Here is a 19,401-nt window from a genome sequence, read left to right on the forward strand (position 1 = left end):
GAAATCCACAGTGGCTGGCTCTGATGTAGGAAAACGTTAGGGTTCAAAGCCAACGGCCAAGAAAGAATCCTTGAGACATCTTTGGTGCAAAAAGGAGGTCTTATTAAAGCATGGGGCAGGACCCCTGGGTAGAAAGAGCCGCACTGGGGTCATGAGGAGTGGCCCATTGTATACTTACAATTTGGGAGGGGGTTAGGGACAACAATAAGTCTCTAAGGAATTTGGGAAGCCAGGTTTCCAGGACCTTGAGGGGGTTAGCTATTGTTGGGAAAAGGTCATTATCATCTATATAAATGATAAATAAAACCTTAGTCATGAGACCCTTCAGATGTGTATTGGTGGGCCATATGCTCGGGGGATGATTGCCAACATGTATCTTAGGGGGTTTAGAGATAAAGGAAGTTTCCAAAGGAATTTTTATACGTTAAAGTAGACCTACAGGATTGGGGGGGGGGGGCGGCTGTTGGTCGAGCTAGGATTTCCTTTTGCCCTTAGCAGAGTAATAACATCAAGGCAGCTGAGTTCCTAGAGGAACATCACTCTGCCTGTTTCAAGGACCTGTCAATAGGCTGTAAGTAGTAAGAAAAATGTTCTTTTGCCTGTTTCCCACATCAGCTCCCTGGCCCTTTCAAGTTTTTCCCTTTCCCAGTGAGACTGTCCCTGACTACCCACCCCGAAGGTGCCTCGCCCCTGAATACTGTAGACCAGACCTCCTTCAGACCACAGCCTGTACCGCCTTCCCAGACGCATATAACTATGGTACATCGATTTATTCAGATACGTCTCTTCTCAACATAGAATGTAACCTTCCTGAGAACAGAGGTGTTTCACGTTTTGCTCACTGCTGTACCCACAGTACTGAGCAGTACCTGACAAAGCAGAAACGGGGGAAACCCCCCTCTGTGTATTGTTTTGGCTGTACCCATGTACATTTATTTAGTAGTCTAAGAGAAATCAGTTCCAAATATTCTATAATCCATTTTTATTTCCTCCTATGCCATGGATCATTTTCATATGTTTTTATTATGTGCTCTGTGGATAGCTTTGTATAATTCATTAACTCCATTAGGGTCAGAGAACAATGCCTTATTTTATGCAATTGTTTTCTCTATGGCCTAGTTCATAATCAATTTCCAATCCAAGTATATTGGAAAGCAATGAAGTGCCTAGTTTGTCGGATGTGGCATATACATTTAGTTTTCTGTCAAATTCAATTTTATCTGAGTGTAGAAATCCTTGGCACAGATACATAGGTGTGTTACACAGAGTAAAGAACCCTCTGGGTGCACTTAGCATTCTAGTGAAAAAACCCACATTGCAGACAGCTAGCTGCCCCAGCTCTTTGGGGACTTTCCCTGATCAGCACTGGTGCTGAAAACAAGGGGTCCGACAGTGGCTTGTTAGAATGAGGTTAGAAAGCTCTCTCTTTGGTAAAATTAGTGGTATTCAAGATCTGGTGGAGTCTGGATATTCAGGGACGCTCCCCACGCCTACATACCGGTCAGAGGACCTGGCGAGGCCCCTGGTTAGGGCCTGAGACAGCCCTACAGCACCACTGTGTCTAGCCCCTGGGATGGGGGGCAGCCCACTGTGGTTAGATGGACAAAATCCTGCCCCTGGGACATCGAAACCACCTTGAAACTTTTCCTCGGAGAGGTCATGGACCATCTAGCGAGAGACCTGGACCTCCACTAAGCTCACCTAACAGGCTGTAAGAGCTGTTTCTCATGTTATTTTCACCATCATCCTGTGGTGAGGCTGTGAGCGAGCCGACGGACGCGCCCTAGCACTTGGTATCCAACGCCGCCTAACAGGAGTAACGTGGATGCTGGAGGTGGAGGAGACAGCCGAGGGCAGTGCCGGCACCCACTGGGATGGCGTATTTGTAGTTTCTCTTTCCGGGTCAGCTCTGGGGTCCCGTTCACAGACAACACGAGTTCTTATTCCATCCTGTGACACCAGTAAAGAACATTGTTCTTTGTCCTTTTTAATGTTCTCAACCCGTCTGTTTTGGCTGATACATACAGTATATGCATATAATTAGATCTGTAACCAGATTCGCTTGATATGTTCTGCTTTTTAGGTTTGTTTCCATCACAAAATATATGAAATAAGACTAGAGATTAAATAGCGATAAAGCTTGATAAAATCTTAACATTATTTTTCCCAAAATGACCAGAATCCTTTGACAGGCAGAGGTTTTTCAAATGCCAATCTCTTGACTTAAAAAACCAACATACACCAGAGCCTAGAAAAATTAATCATACCCTTTTACACTGTTTTCTGTTCTGACAAGTTTTAAGAGAACTTGTCACTGGGAATTGGCATAGTCCATTTGGGCGGCTGTAACAAAAACCCCAGACAGTGGGTGGCTCCTAAACAAGGATTTGTTTCTCTCCGTCCCGGAGGCTGGAGAGTGGGGTCCAAGAGTGGGGTGAGGGGGGGGCCAGGTTCTGGCGAGAGCTCCCTTCTGGCTGCAGACTGCGACTGCCGTGCCCTCACCAGGCGGAAGGAGCCACGAGCTCTGTGGGGCCTCTCATCAGGGCACCGATGCCGTGCCTGAGGGCTCCACCCTCCTGACCTAAGCGCCTCCCAGAGGCCCCACCTCTTACCGTCACTGTAACGGCGGTTAGCACCGGAACACAGGAGTTCGGAGGGACATAAATATTCAGAACGCAGTAGGAATTTTTAAAAATATAAGGATGCTAATTTAGGCAGGCATTTTAAGCCTAGGATACAGTTTGATTGCTATCATGGGGTTAAGATAATGTACGGAAACTAAAAATAGGCCAAAAAGAACACGGAGGAAGAATGGGGGGTTGTAGTTTTACTAAAGTATATACTTGCTCGCACCTACAAACTGAATGCAAATTTCTCTAAATTCTAGAACTGGGATAGGAAGAAGTAATTGTGATAAATAAATCATATAACAGAATTTTAAAATATATTTCACATTTCTAAAATCATTGAAAAAAAATCTCTGAGCATTACCTTAATATTTTTTTATCAGAAATATAGTTTTGGTAATAAATAACCATTTGATAAAGTTATACACATCTTCCTTAACTTATAGGGAAGTTACATCCTGACACATTCATTAAAAATTGAAAATATTGTTAGGTCCAAAAGCACTTAAGACACCAAATACCACAGCTTGGTCTACCCTACCTCACATGTGCTCAGAGCACTTAAACAGGAGCCTACAGCCACGTAATAGGGAATCGCTCATGTAACGGGCTGAATACTGCACTGAAAGTGACAAAATGGTTGTGTGGGCACAGATGGCTGTTGACCCTGGAGACTGCTGCCGCTGCCCAGCATCAGGAGCAAGGATGTGATCACTCGCTAGCAGCCTGAGAGAAGATCCACACTCAAAATCTGAAGTCCCGTTTCTACTGAACGTGTATGGCTTTTTACATCGTTGTCAATCCCAAGTCAGGAACTGTCTGGATAAACAAGTAACTATACAGAGTTAATTTTAATACATTAATAGTAATCTTTACGGTAGAGTTCATATAAAAATAAATTATTTTTCCTATTTTAAAAACTGGCAACGTAAGTTCACAGGCTTTAACCATCTACGTGGTGGGCGCGTGTGCCCACGTCCATGCTGGGAAGCCCCGTGACACAGACAGACGCCTTCCCTGTGACCTGGAGGCGGCACCTGTGATGTGTGGTGCTGGGCAGGAGGGCTGCCCCTCAGCTCAGGAGCCCAAGCTGAAGTCGGCGTGGGGAGCGCAGAGGGGCTGCGGGAAAACCCAATCAGAAGGCTGCTGTCGCGGGAAGGCAACCCACTCCCACTCTATCTCCTCCAAAAAAATTTTTAATTTTTAAAAAATGAAAAGTCTGTTTCAGCCAAATGGTCTTTTACTACTTTGAGCCAAAAAAGCATCATTCTCTTCCTCTATTTTCTGATTTTATGACCAAATATCCTGAAGATACCGTTTTTCTTCTTTCAAAGTAGCCAATGTTTTCATTGCTTCTAGTTTTTCAATTCCAGCCTCTTTGCTGATTATTTCCACAAGGGTATCATTGACATCTTTGGCCATATTCTTAGCATCTCTAGAAAAAAAGAACAGCATCGATGTTTAGAAAACAAGAATCTCTACCAAAGCCTCCATAATTCACAAATCTAACTCCCACTGACTCTACCATCGCCCAGCTGGCCCTCCCTCTATTTCTCTGGGAAGCGTCCCAACAGGTGTCCCAGCCTGTCATCCATAAGACCTCTACCCAGTGACCAATCCAATTGGCAAAGCTGACCACATCATTCACAGCTGAAAGCCCCTCCAAGGCGTCCATGTTCCGGGAGCACTGAGTCTTCAATAAGTGTCTAATGACCTCGTAAACCAGGCTCCTGCTCATCTCTCTCATACCTCCCTTCGTTCTCCGGGCACACAGCAGAACTTGCATTCCCAAGGGCAACAAGGCTTTATGCCTACAAGCCTTCATGTGCGCACACGTGCGTGCACGCAATTATTAACAGACACACTTACTGAGAACTCAGTTATGGGCCTGGCTCTAAGTGCTTTGCCATGTTTTAGCTTATTCATTTATAGGACGGGGGAGGGGCCCTCCTGTGTGCCCCTGCAGCCCCGACATGGCATCTGCTATACTGTGAGCACCTGCTGATGTGGCTTTCCCGCCAGGGAGTGTGCAGTCTGTGGGCACGGAGCGTGCTCACTTAGCCTTGCATCTCTCAACATCTGAACCGTGCCAAAGCACTCAGGAGGCACCAAATGTTGTTGAATGAGTAAAAGTTGGACAAGACACTAATATGTCCGCAAAAGAACTTGTCCTGCCCCTTACAGTAACATTTCTTGAAAAAGGTGTCTCCAGTGGCCACCTCGACTTCCTCATCATGCTTCCCCTCAACCACTCTGACGGAGCTTCCATCCCCACAGCCCTTCCCATGGCCCTAGTGGCTGCCAGTTGCCAAAGCTACTGGTCCCTTCTGTCTTCTTACTTGACTATCAGCAGCATAAGGCTCCCCCGCTTGGGACAGTGTCCCCTGGACTTAGGGACAGGTCCACTCCCGCCAAGGGGCTGGTCCGCATTAGGGTGCCATGGGGTCTCATTCTGAGCCCCCGCCACTGACCACTGTCATGAACACTATCAATTCCACTGTGCAGATGGGAGAAGTGAAGCACCAGTGATTGTAAAAGGCGATTTCTGGGTCAACGTGTTTGGACCTTTAAGATATTCTCCAAGCTGTCATTTACCAGTATTCATGTATCTGTACAAGTGACTTTGCCTCTATGAGTTAGACATACAACTAAAACTCCAGCCTGGGGACGCCTGGGTGGATCAGTCAGTTAAGTGTCTGCCTCTGGCTCAGGTCATGATTCTAGGGTCTTGGGATCAAGTCCCACCTCGGGCTCCCTGCTCAGCTGGGGGTCTGCTTCTCCCTCTCCCTCTGCTGCTCCCCCCACTTGTGCTTGTGCTCTCTCTCTCAAATAAACAAAATCTTTAAAATTCCAGCCTGTTCAACACTGACAGCTCTATCTATCTACAAAGTAAAGGTCAAACACCTCTTTAAAAACTAAATGAAAATGTAAACCAGCACAATGTCCAGAATCTATGCCCTTTATCAACCTAAAGCAGAGTTTCTCAACTGAGAGTCAAAAATCCATGAACGGGTCATAAAATCAACTTAGGAGGCAAAATCAATTTTAAAAAAACAATAAAACAAAAGTTACCACAACATATCATGAGAAGTACATAGAAAAAGTTGTTTTATAAAACTTGTTTCTATTATATTTATATCTATATTCTAGGCCACTGTATCAGTATTTCTGCTTTGGTATGACAGGTAACAACAACAACAACAAAAACCACACCTGACTTGGTGATGTATGTAAGTTTTAAATGCCTGGGATGTGCCAGAATTAAAAAGAGCTATTTCTTACTCAAAAGACCTTTTTAATTAGCACAGTTTTTTTGAATTCCATTAAAACAAGTTGGTAAGTTTCTAAAATTTTTATTTATGGCAATTTTGGGTTTCTGTAACAGATCTTGCCTCAGAAAGTATATAAAACTCAACATAAAAATGATTCCTGGCTTACCGTCAACTTTGACATTACAAATTATGCCTTAAAAAAAAAAAAAAAAGGATCTTTAGATCCACATTCTCAGAGCCAAAACCATGGTTTTCCTTAGCCAGGTTAAATGCACATATCACATATTCTTGGACACAACAAAATCAATCCTGAGACTTCAAGTTAAATGATCAGCATCTGAACACCAAATAAAACTTTCAGAGGCTCAAACCTGTATTCAATATGGCACAATGTATTCTGAAATGCAAGAACTGACTTCACTTCTATTTCCCTGATGATGACAACTTCTTGGCTATTAAATGTTAAAATCATCTCAGAACTTGTATTTCTATTCTTGTACTTAAGAATCAAATCTCTCATCCCAACCTGTCTAGATTATTAATGGCCCCTGGTTCGTTTAATAAATATTATCAACTGCCTTCGACTACCTGGCATTTGAGTGATTGCCACTTACCCACAGACGTAAATACAGCCGTGCTCATGAAGAAGCAGCTTTGCCACCTGCTCGCTGTGAAGACGGATGTTGTCTTGCACATACTTCACTGGGGCTTCCTCCTCTCCAACAGGAGCATCTCTTGAGAAGGAAACCTTCAAGTGAGTCAGGATTCCACGCTGGTGGAAATGTCTGAGCTCCTCTCTGAAATACAATATATAATAGGTTACTGAGAGGTTTGTCATTTAAAGTTAAAAGGTCTGAAATGAGAACTGTATACCCATTGTTGAGTCTTCCAATACTAGAATTGTATAGTACCTGAATAAATAATCCCGATCCTTATGGCGGCAGCCAAAAAACAACCACATTGCTCCAAAGTGTCCATCTGGATGTTGTTCTTGGAGTTTCTCTCTACATGCAAAAGAAAGTTGAGATGTGGGATATAAATAATATGTAAAACCAATCTATTTGGTCAGAAATACCACCAACCAATCCAGACAGGATTCACCGTCACTGTGAGTTTAGCCCCTGAGTTAACACAGTCCTGCCCACAGGGCTCCCAAGCGCCCCCATAAGACACCCAGCCCCACAAGCACGTGCATCTGTGTGCTACAGACACCTACAAGCTCTGTATGGCATCTGTGTGGAGAATTCAAAATATCCCAGTGTGAAACCTACACTAATTTCTACATTAAATATTAATAGCAACTTTGTGAATAAAATTAACTCTTAATTAACGTAACAGAAAAGTGGCCCAGGGCTTTAAATGGCAGAATGATCTGCTATGAAGGGTTTCAGGAATGTCTGCCATTACTCTTTGCTTCCCTTAAGAAAAAAATTAAAACTAAAAACAACAAAAAGATTCTGTCCAAAGGATATTACACCACTATCTGGGGACCAGCAAAGAATTGTTCATTATTTCACAAACAAGGAGAGAAGCACAATTTATTTTATATCAAATAGTTCTGCACTGATACAATAACACATCTACTAATATCAATCTGCTGAAAATTACCGACATTTGGGTTTAACTTTGAAACTTCTGGTATATAACTGGATGTCTGTTAGTAGCAATTTTACCTAGTTAAGTAATAGATGGAACAGCCTATACATCATCACAGCTTAACGGTGTGCCTGAAATTTGTCCCCAACTACATACGTTATAAACTATAGTGCGGCTGGGAAAATAAAAGAAAAAGAAAGTGCTACAGTAAAAAAGGGAAGTTCTAATACAAAACAAAACCTCTGGAAGACATCATGTTTACTTTTCCCATGGTGACAAATTATGCTATGCTATCACACATTTGATAGTTATTTTTTAAAATAAAACTTTTACAACCGAAGTCCAATATCCAAAAAAAAGCACTGAAGAAACAAAAAGGCTATTATATTTCCACCCAGGATCACAAGGGATACATTTTCTCAGTAGTCAAAGAAAGCACACACCTGTGTTGCAGGAAACCAATGAAGGGTGCTATGCCAGTTCCCGGACCCACCATTATGATGGGGGCTGAGGGGTCACTTGGTAAGTGGAAAAAATTGGTTGTTCGAGGAGAGATGGATATCTGGAATATTAAACCAATGCTCATGACTCTGAAAGAAAACCTAGACAAAGGCATATAACCAAGATGATCTCTGCTAAAGAAATTAAATAGCAGCATTAAATCTTCCTGAAACCATGAACACATTGTCATTACAGAGAAAAAAAACAAGACAAGACTGTCTTGCAAATACTTCTTTTCCATCGAAATCAAAGGTGCTTTAGAAATGACAGGCATATTTCTCAGGTAGAACACTGAAGAGATACAATCAAATTCTTTTCCTAGGCCCATGAGTAAGATCTACTTCCTAGTAGGCAACCCATTATCTGTATTACGGAGAAATGCACGGCAAACTGAAGCTAGGATTCTGTGTTTACACATAAAGGGGCAATGAAGATCAACATCAAGATGGACTGAGAGCTTCAAGAGCAAATTGGCACCTGAAGGAAAAATGGGGGGGTTGCTCCAAAGATGAAGAACTGTGTGATGTTTGTTTAAAGTTTGATGTTATGTGTTCTTGCAAAACTAGAAGAATAAGCAGCATACACAGATAAAGACAACCTTTTTGCTAAAATTTCAGAAAACTTTTCTTCTAAATCATGTGCCAGGGATATGTACAAGGAATCCATTTCTAAATATATCTCATTCCCAGTGTCACTTCTCCATATGCGTGAGTTATACCAAGTGACAGGAATCTGTTCTAGGTGTAACTGTATATATTTTAATCTTTAATGTAAGGAAAACCTTTTGAAGTTCATCAACAGGATGAACACCATACTTTGTAAAGGAAAAACTGGCAGAGTATTGTAAGATGACTGTTGGCATTCTGGAATGAGACTGTAATTCATCTCACACGAGTCTCACTTGACCCACTCACTTACCAGTCTCATTAATGGTACTCAATATGACAAGCACTACAGATAGAGAAATGAACAGAATCCCTGTCCTCATGGACTTACATTCTAATGGAAGGAAGAGACAATAATCAAATATTCATCTATAAAATGACTGGTAATGATAAGCCCCGTGAAACATACTAAAGCAGGATACACTGGGTAGGGCGGGGTGTGCCAGTGAGAGCACAGGGCCTGCTTTCTAGGGACCGCAAGAAGACCGGGATTAGTCCACTCTTGCTGCAGTAGATCTCAAATGGTTTACATCGAACGCTTCTGCCTGGCTCTCCTTAAAGGCTACAGGTGGGCTACAGCTCTGCAGCCCAGATCCCCTCCACTTGTATCCAAGTCCAAGGAGCATCCCTGACCTGCATCATCCTATCCTTCCATCAAAGAGGAGAGAGAAGCAAGCCACGCCAGCAGGGGGTTCAGCACTCCTGCTTAGAGGGGGCACAGATCCTGTCTGCTCACATCTCACTGGTGGAATGTGGTCACACAGCCAGACTACACATCAATGGGCGGGGCAGTCTATGCTTCCCAAGGACAGGGGTTATCTGTCAACAGCTGTCCCATCTACCAGTTGGAGGGTGTGGGTGGGTCATATGAATGTTAACATTCTCTACACTTCCTAACAAAATAGGTAGGGCAGTAAGCACCATACAATTCAAATTGTATCCTTATTCCTGTACCTCTAATGCCTGAATACTAGGGAGTCTATAATAAAGATCTGTTAAAATGGACAAAGGAGAAAGAAAAAGGCGGAAGGGAGAAAAAGAATGTGTGAATGGCACCCACGCTCGGTGTTTGTGATAGGTTATGGACATATGTATTTCTTTAACTTTCTGGAAAGCATGCATTTTTATAGGATCATAAAATGACATAATACTTTTATGTCCATACCATAATGTTTCTTCTCAAAAAGGAAGTGTCTCGGGTTCTTAATATTTTGTTGATGTTTTGTGACCTAGGAGTACTGGGGGAGGGTGAAGGGAGGGGCTCTCTCTTTCTCGCACTCTCTCGGGCACCTCCGTCCCAGACAGGAGCCTGGGAAAATACCACGGTAAAGGGCAATTTCAAGCAGCAGCTTCCCATGAGCGCTCTCAAGTATATACTGAAGTCTTACTTTCCCCTGAGGGCATGAACTTTTCAACTCCAATAACTTATAGCAACCAAACCGGTCCTAAAATAACGCTACAAAAGACACGTTCATTTTTTCAATACCACAGAGAGACGACTTCGTGATAAAGCCTGAAATGTTCTGTTTAATTTCAACCATGCTTACGGGCAAGGAGGGACTTTAAATTGTTCCTTATGCTGTGGTCTTGAGTGAGATTCGCCGAGTGCTGTATCAAAACATGAAGGATGGCACTAAGTCCAGATGTAAATGTGTCCACGGTTTGGTCACAAAAACCAAGGAACATGTTTCTCCTACGTGTTTAAAAGTGCTTCCCCCTCATTATGCCTTCACACTAACAGCACTAATTTCGATTCTACACCACATCTAAGACAAAAAGGGAAGAAACACAGCAAAATCCTACTACCCAAAACTGAAGGACATAAAATCAATCTTTGGCTGTCAACTGATTGCCAAGTAAGGATTTATCTGGGACACAGGGTATAGTCTATACATAAGATGAGGCTGTCCCTCAACACCAGCCTTCAGTATTTACATGGCTCTTTTCCTGCGCCCAATCTTCGAAAAGTATTAGCCAAAAAGATCTTCTTTTCTATGAATATGACGAGGAGGAGAAAAGACTGTATTATACAAAATTCACACTTTACATATTTGAGAAATATATGGATTAATAGTAAATGAAAATGTAACGTTTTCCTGACTTTCCAAGAGAGATTTTAAAATTCAAGTACGGCAAACATTTTCCTTTGAATAAACCTGATGGACACAGACAATGCAGGGAAGACCACATTAACCAGGCAAATAGCATAATTCTAATAATGCCCAAACTGCACACTCCCAGTACCTCCGGAGCCGGGGCTTTCCCACCTTCTGCACGGGACACTCGCGGGTCTGGATGAAGAATGGACGCGACCATCGTGGCCAGCCAGCCTGTGCACACGCCCTTCCGCAGAACCTCCGTTGTGGTGTTAGACAAAAACTCCACAATGTTAAAAATGAAATGAAGCTTCCCTGGGTGAGTCAGGTTTGAGCTGCAGAGACACACAGGTCAGCTTTAAACTCTGTATCAGGACTAACGCACACAGGTCAGACGCAGCCTTTTTTACTGAACTGAAGGGTATTTCCTGTGGGCTCTCATCTACCTTCTAACTCTTCAGGGAAAGGAGCTCTGTTGCTACTTAAAAGCTCCTCCTCTCCTGCCCCCTGTTTTGTGATATTCAGAAAAGTTTCCAATTACCTGTTTGCTTTAAGACTCGTTAAGATTTATACAACCTTTCATCTGTCCACTGCCCGCCTCTGCTGCCCAGTGGAGGTGGCTGGGCATGGCCGGAGAGGCAGCAGGTGGAGGACAGGGGCACTCGCAGCCCAACACAGGGGAACGTGACTGTGGACAGGAGTGCGCTGGAGATTCTATACTCTCTGAACACCTGCAGGACGGGAGTCCCAACACCAGTCTCCTTCAGTCCCTGCCACGCCTGCTACTGTCCACTAATCAGGTTAAGTTTTCACTGGGGGAATTCAGAACTAATAAGGATTTGGAAGCCAGAGATTCACAACATTTTTGGAGAAAGATGCCATATGTGAATAAATATCCGTACCTTGCACATGAATATGGTCTGGGCTGGAGCTTAGGAAGATGTTCTAGAAAAAAAAAAAAATTTAAAAATAAGCAATTACTTTACTGCTACTGAAAATTATATGTAAGGTTTTGTAAAAATTCAAGCCTGAGTTGGCTTTTTCTTATTTAGAACACCCAAAAATAACATTTTAATTTAAATCATATTTTAGAGCAAATGTAAATTCACTGTGACTAAGTCTTTACTAAATATTTTTTTCTAATTCTTCACGTTAAAAAATGAGACATATTGCATTTCTTTACCTGAAATCACTGTCTTTCTAAACGCTGGTTTCTTAAACTGAAGGATAATAAAAGCATCTGTGAATGGGTTTCAGAATCAAGAAACCCATTAAATTTTCTGTGTGTACACAGTTTTCTGCAGAAGTGTCCAGAGTTTTCATATTTGAAATACGATCATGACCCCCAAAAGATTAAAGATCACTATTTTAAGAATTATGGGAAATACCTAGGCTTGAAATATCTGTCCTCCTTATATTTCTATAGCAACAAAATGAGAGTATAGTGGTAAAACTTTTAAGTCATCCAGAACCCAGTGGTTTCTAGATACGCTGGAGCTCTTTTAAAGCAGGTCAAAGAATCAATCTTTGAATACCTAACTGCCCACCAACAAACTCTAAAATTTTTTTCTGTTCACGGTTATATACTTTATTTTATTTTATTATGTTACGTTAATCACCATACGTTACATCATTAGTTTTTGATGTAGTGTTCCATGATTCATTATTTGTGCATAAAACCCAGTGCTCCACGCAGAACGTGCCCTCCTTAATACCCGTCACCAGGCTAACCCATCCCCCCACCCCCCTCCCCTCTAGAACCCTCAGTTTGTTTCTCGGAGTCCATCGTCTCTCATGGTTCCTCTCCCCCTCCGATTTCCCTCCCTTCATTTTTCCCTTCCCGCTATCTTTTTTTTTTTAACAGATGATGTATTGTTTGTTTCAGAGGTACAGGGCTGTGATTCAACAGTCTTATCAAGGTTATGTTTTTCATAGTTATCTGGCAAAAACTTGGAAAGACCTTTCTAAAATTTAGTAACAGAATAACGCTTAATAGAGGGCTCAACAAAATACTAAGCTTTAGATACATTGTTTACTTAAAGAAGTAGAAAATAATTTAAAATTTTTAAGTCTCAGTGCCTTTATTAGTTTTTACAGAACTACATAATAAATGCTATATAAAAGTTCAAAAAATCCATCAAATCCATGAAAAGAACTAAAACATTCTCATACGCTGGATAGCTTTACAAGAGTTCTTACAACTTCCCTACATATGTTCTGATTATTCTCCCAACCCCTGTATTCATTCTAAACTGAGAAGGGGAGCAGTGTGAGTTTGAATACAGGGAAGAGGGAAGAGCGACCTCATCTAGTAACTTCACCATTCTGAGAAGGAAAAGGAATAGTAAAAGGGAGAGAAAGCAGGATCTGACTTGATAAAGGAGAATGTCCCAAACTGTACTGGACATCGGGGGCCCTGGGGCCTAAAAGTAAAAAGCACGATACACATTTTCCTACCACCAAAGGTAAATGCAAATTTTAAATATTTTATTACTTATCATTACGGGAAAAGAGAGAGGAGAGGAGAAAATTACCAGCACAGGAAAGTACTCAAGGTTTCACAATCCTGTCCAATTTTCACAGTCGCTGCCCCTCGCAAATTTCTCCAATCCCCAGTGAGGCTGCCGCTGAAAGCCCCCTCTCCTGACACCAGTTCCTCAAAGAGGATCTTCTCCCTCCTGTGCGCATGAAGACCCCAGGAGACAATGAGGACAAAAACAGAGTCATCTTCCGTTTGATTATTTTGTGACATGTCTTGCTCCAGCTTCAAGCCTGGAGCACCCTGAACAAGGCCACTTGCACTGGCATAGCAGGAGGGGTCTCCGTGGCCCTTGGAGAACCCTGAGCTGGACTTGGCCAGACGGCGGCATTCCTGTCTTCCGCACAGACAGCACACCGCATTAACCTCTGTCAATTATGTCTACTGCTCATCAGCCTTTATTTTTTTAAAGATTTTTTTTTTTTATTTATTTGAGAGAGAGAATGAGAGAGAGAGAGCATGAGAGGGGGGAAGGTCAGAGGGAGAAGCAGACTCCCTGCTGAGCAGGGAGCCCGATGCGGGACTCGATCCTGGGACTCCAGGATCATAACCTGAGCCGAAGACAGTCGCTTAACCAACTGAGCCACCCAGGTGCCTTTTTTTTTTTTTTAAGATTTTATTTATTTGACAGAGAGAGAGACAGCGAGAGAGAGGGAACACAAGCAGGGGGAGCGGGGAAGGGAGAAGCAGACTTCCCACTGAGCAGGGAGCCCGATGCGGGGCTCGATCCCAGGACCCTGGGATCATGACCTGAGCCGAAGGCAGACGCTTAACCGCCTGAGCCACCCAGGCGCCCCTGTTCATCAGCTTTGAAAAAGAAAAAACATTTTTTTTCCTTGGGAAGCTCATTTTTAGGTAACATTGGACTAAAAAAAAAAAAATCAAACAAAAAAACCTTTCTGAAAACTAGCTAAATGCTGACCCAAAGAAAGAGAATTAAGACTGGCTGAAATGAGAGCAAAGGCCAGTGACAATGGTAGAAGCAAGAAACAGGAGACAGACAATCCAGGCAGAGGCATTCTTTCCAGCTCCCAGGAGGCCCTGAACACACCCCGACGTTTCCCCGCGGAGCTGTGTTCCCATGTGCCAGACAGACTGCAGAGGGCGGCCCCCAAGCAGAGGGCTCTGAACAAAAAGGCCTGCCGGGCGCAGGGGAGGGGAGAGTGGCCACTCACCGAGCAGGAGACGAAGCGGCGGCCGGCAGGACGGGAAGGCCAAGAGCAGGTCGGACAGGCTGGCGTGCGCATCTCGCACGAAACGGCTGTAATCGGCTGCGCCCTGGCGGCTGCACAGCTCCTGCAGCCTTCGCTTCTCGGGCCCGGCGCCGGTGTAGTCCGCCAGGGCTCGCAACAACGCCTGCGGCCAAGGCAAAGGAAGCCGACTGAAAGATCCATGTGTGGTCAGGCCGCTCGAGCTTCTGGTTAGGATCTAGCTGGGGACGTGCCCAATTATCCAAGAAAAAGTGACAGCACCCTTCGGAGTGTGATTAGGAAAAGGGAATTTATCTTACTTGCTTTAATGTCAGGCTGTTAAGGAAAATCACCTTCCATGTTTGACTTTTAGCCACCTTTCCTGTTTCCTAAACCACCTCAGCAGTCCCAAGTATGATCTCAAACTACATGTCCAATATGTCTGAGAAATCTCCTAACTCATCAATTTTAACTCAAGACAAAATACTTATTCTCGTCTTAGCGGATGATTACAAGTTGGGCCTCTGCGCTCATCGGACAGCTGTTAAGTGCTCTTTATACAACAGGCGGTGGGCATGACAGCCCCTCTGCTGGCAAGGCTCACAGGCCAGGGATGGCATGCAAGAGCCTGACTACCCCAACGGGGGCACACCCAGGATGTCAGGGCTTCTGAAGCCAAATGTGCCCAGAACGCAAGCCTGAGCTGAAGGCTGGCCATGGGAGAGAAACAAAGTGTGAAGAAGGGCTAAGCCGATGGCCCAGCTCCATGAAGGCACAGGAGGCAGGCAAAAGCACGCTCCCGGGGCCAGGCACAGTTCCGTGTGGATGCAAGGCAATGCGGACATGGGACAAAGGCTGAAAACACAGGCAGGGCCAGAACATCAAGAAGCCTCCTGCACGTGGCCTCTCTTAGTCACCTCAGACTCACTATAGAAAGAGGAGGAGAATATACATGAAGAAAGCAAAGCAATAACATCCTGAACCCCAAGCCCCAAAGACAGAGCCATGTCCAAACTCTTGGACAAAAGACCAAACTTGCTAATAACAACTTTTGGTTTCAACATATTCCAAATATGACATATATAGCTCTTACCACTCAAGGGTTAAGAACAAAGCAATTAAGCACGTAATCTGCATCAAATGCTAAGTGAAATGCTAACAGGGACTTTTTCAGTCCATGGCTCAAGCACCTTTGTGTCCTGGACTCCCTTACCAGGGAGGATGACATCACTCCTCTTGTGAGGGTCACAGGTGCTCAGTGGCTCAGCTCAGAAGTCCTGCCTAAAAAAATCCTAAGAGACCAACAAATCACAGGCCTTCTTCAAAATGCCAGACACGGGGCCGAACGTGGAACAAGCACTTGGGAAACCATGTGGGGTCAATGAGCACCCCACATCTATGCACAGACCTCTGGTAAGATACCTTTTTCATGCTGGGGTATACAAACTCCAAAGTTCTATTTAGGTAAAGAAGGAGTGTGACAGAACAGCACATATACCAGAGGACCTCGTTTTTTTCGTAACAAAACAAAATTTAAGGGTTGAGCCTGAGGATTTGATTATAAAGGTCTTTTGCTTCCCAAGTTACTTAATTTTGTGTCCAGAATTTTTATGAGTGCATTACTTTTATAGCAAGGAAAAACATGTTTACCTGTACATGCTTTTTATGAAATGGTAGAGGTGAACTAAAATTGTGAAACTGACTTTTAATCAAGAAGTTCTCATCACAGTGAACACTACATTTATTCAAATTATCTAGGTCTGAGCCTCTCTCTAAAGGAGTTGGTTTCCCGAAGACTGCATGCAACAAACACATTAATAAGACAGAGCATAAAAAAGGCCTTGTGGAGGGCAGCCTGATAATAGCACTATTATGCGCACTGGCAATACGAATTTGGCAAAGCACAGCTGGGAAGTCTCCCCCATTCATACCCATGTGAGGGGACAGGCTTAGAAGGAATCAGTTACAGCATCTTTTAAAAGACAGCTCCTGGCATCCTCCTGACCTCTAGTGGATCATTCTGTCCACGGACATCCAAACAGCAATATAATCTCCCAGAACCTTTCATTTTGTCCTAAAGAATTCTGACTTAACAGTAAAGAATTATGTACTTTCACACAGAAGAGATCTCAACATTAAATGGGTGGCAAGTAGGGGTAAGCCTGCACTCTCATAAGCCTCCTGTCATCAGGCACAAAAAGGGTGAAGTATAGCTAGGTAACACAAGGTCATCTGGGGTCACTTTAATCACTGATTAATGTAGCACATCAAGTTAATAAGAAAAAAACTCTACTTTAAAAATCTTGTTTCTATAGAAAACAGAATTTCAATATAAGCACAACATAAAAATATCTGTCTATGACAACCGCAAAAATACTATGCACCCTTGGGACCTATTTTGAAAACATGGTGTGAAAGCCATATTTTCAAAGCCTTTAAAGGGTAAATACCAGATTTAATAAATCCTACACAGAGCTGAGTATACTTTTAAATAGCTACCCAAAGAAAAGTACCTTTTTAGGAACTGCTCGTATTTCAAGGCACCAGGTCAGAATGAATTGGAGAGAACATCCCTCAGGTATATGCTGGGGTAAGGCTGCTCCTTTACAGGCAGACAAGAAAGAGTCCGTGACACAGAAAGTAAAGAACAAAACATTTCCTCACTCTTAAAAAACCAATTAACTGTATACTTTGCATTACAGTGCTAGGAAGGTATAACATGATTTGTGGCAATGTTTATGCAGTCAAAAAAATTTCCAAAATGAATGTGGGGATGGGGGGGGAGAGGACACCTTACCAAAAAAATAATAAAAGAATTATAAATTCAATAGCATTAGCCACACCTAAATCTACCAAAGACAGATCTTTGGTATGTTTCGTAAAGATACCAAATCTAGGTGTACCAAACAAGAGGGAAATTATCCAAAGCCAAGGAACAAAAAGCCAAAAGATGGCACTTGTCCACTAACACTGCATACTATTCTCAAAAAGAATTTTAGAACTGGTGGAACTCCAGTTCAAGATTCTAAGCAAATAACTTCCTTTAATCATGAAAAAATGTTTTTATATATTACATAAGCAATAAATATGCTATGAGAAATACACATGACAAAAAAACTTTAAAAAGGTTCATATAATAAACGTTTATTGTAGGATTGCTCTTGTATAACTCAGAAACAAAATAATGCTAACTCAAAAAGCAAACTAACAAATCAGCCCAACTAATCTACCGGCTTCTCCAAGACTACAGCTACATTCATTTTTACTGTCCAGCAGTGTCCAAATAAGCATAAAATCCATCATCATCCCATTCAGTACACCTGATGTGAAAGTCAAGAAACCCACAAGTCAGAGAGTGCCGGGGTTCTGCCCCCTGACCCATGGCCAACCTGGGACCACCTATGCAGCCGTCACACAGGGTGCAGGGTGGGGTCCTTGCACTTGTCACCTCCAATCTGTTAGCCCAATGACACCCTAAGAAGAGGTCAGGGCCGTACCTTTCTTTTGTGTGTCTGCCTTAATTTTTAAGACGACACAGTGCTCTCTTCTGTCCGTGAGCTGCAGTCTTTGGAGAAGGTTTTGTACCTCAGAATCACTGTTGGGACAGATCACATTGAAGGCATCTCCAGGCTGATAGGAAAAATCTGTTTTCTAGAGAAGAAACAATGAAAGAAAAAAGAAAAGCCCACGAGTTAAAGAGTTTTAGTTGTGGGGTAACAAAAGCATGTTTTTTATTATATGATTCTTTAAAAATATGAATTAGAAACAAAATGATTCTAACTGCAAAAAAATAAGCCCAACTGAACAAATCTACTTTCATTACGAGTTTTTTGTTTTTGTTTTTGTTTTAATTTTAAGCAATCTCTACACCCAATGTGAGGCTCCAACTCACAATCCCAAGATCAAGAGTCACATGCCAGCCAGGTGCCCCAAGAGTTACTTTAAAGAAAAAAATTTCAGTTATCCAATGATTTGCTTTAAATCATTTCAGTATTTTTTACAATGTTAGTTAAAACCTTTCTCATTTAAGATGCCTTAGTAGGTAATGTTTTACCAACATAAAAACCCCTCTTATGAAAACACACATTATGAGGGAGAGAAACTACCCAACGCTGTCTGCATTGGTTCTCAGTTTCCTTTCTTTAGGGGAAGAAGAGGGGTGGGAGATGACACTTTAGTTTTCCTTACTGAGCACAAAAGGTTGCAGCACCTAGCTTGGTACTATGAATGAAGAGCATGGCCATTTACACAGTGATGGAGAACAACAGCAATATCTGGAGAGAGCCTCTGACCACACATGCTCACGGCCCTGGCCTGTGAGGGGCACAGACTGAACCCACCTACTGGCCAACCCTCACCACTTTATGACCAAAGCGTAGAACAGAATAAAAAAAATGCTTTGGTGGACAAAGAATATTTAACAGTATGGATTATTTAAATGTTCCAAAGGAATGTGGAACTACTCAACAGTATATAAGCAAAACCATCTAGTTTTGATGCTTGTCATTTTTTTCCCTATTAGGAGGTTCAAGGAAATCTACACTGACAGCCCTGACACACCCTTTTCTGAAAGCACAACCCACTTCCCAGAACCTCCATCAAAATACATAGCTGAGTGACTCTGAAGACGTAACTCAAGCACTGAGGTTACAGGATTAGCAGGTAGCTTCTTAACTGAGGCCAATGATTTGCGGCAGGGGTTGGGCTCGTGGATGGAGGGGAGAGGCAGCATGTAAGCCTCTGAAGTTATATGGAAAATGTTTACATATTTCTTTTTCTGTGGGGGGAGGATCTGTGACTTTTTCCAGAGTCTCAAAGGAATGAGACCACCACTGTGGGAAAGGAAGCATTCTAGGCCCGTCCGGTCTGAGCTCTATTCCCAGCTACTGGCTGACCTCAGGTGAGCAGCTGCCTT

General features: G+C 42.9%; 1 protein-coding gene across 3 annotated transcripts in view; it reads right to left on the reverse strand.

Moving 5' to 3' along the window:
- Positions 1-2,128: 2,128 nt before the first annotated feature.
- MTRR (5-methyltetrahydrofolate-homocysteine methyltransferase reductase) overlaps positions 2,129-19,401 on the reverse strand; it is a 32,187-nt gene continuing 14,914 nt past the window's right edge. For 2 of the 3 annotated variants that reach the window (XM_025867477.2, XM_073891095.1), the window contains exons 7-15: positions 17,984-18,137; positions 17,000-17,088; positions 14,472-14,652; positions 11,660-11,702; positions 10,906-11,092; positions 7,939-8,057; positions 6,811-6,903; positions 6,514-6,696; positions 2,129-4,062 (exon numbers count right to left, since the gene is read on the reverse strand). In XM_025867477.2, the coding sequence (XP_025723262.1) occupies positions 3,918-4,062; positions 6,514-6,696; positions 6,811-6,903; positions 7,939-8,057; positions 10,906-11,092; positions 11,660-11,702; positions 14,472-14,652; positions 17,000-17,088; positions 17,984-18,137 (1,194 nt within the window). In that variant the 3' untranslated portion in view covers positions 2,129-3,917. The remainder of the gene's footprint in view (positions 4,063-6,513; positions 6,697-6,810; positions 6,904-7,938; positions 8,058-10,905; positions 11,093-11,659; positions 11,703-14,471; positions 14,653-16,999; positions 17,089-17,983; positions 18,138-19,401) is intronic. The other variant, XM_073891096.1, reaches the window with a different exon arrangement.

This window comes from Callorhinus ursinus, unplaced genomic scaffold (genome assembly GCF_003265705.2).
Source record: "Callorhinus ursinus isolate GAN/ISIS: 27379988/994484 unplaced genomic scaffold, GSC_fseal_2.0 scaffold3, whole genome shotgun sequence".
Classification (NCBI taxonomy): Eukaryota; Metazoa; Chordata; class Mammalia; order Carnivora; family Otariidae; genus Callorhinus; species Callorhinus ursinus.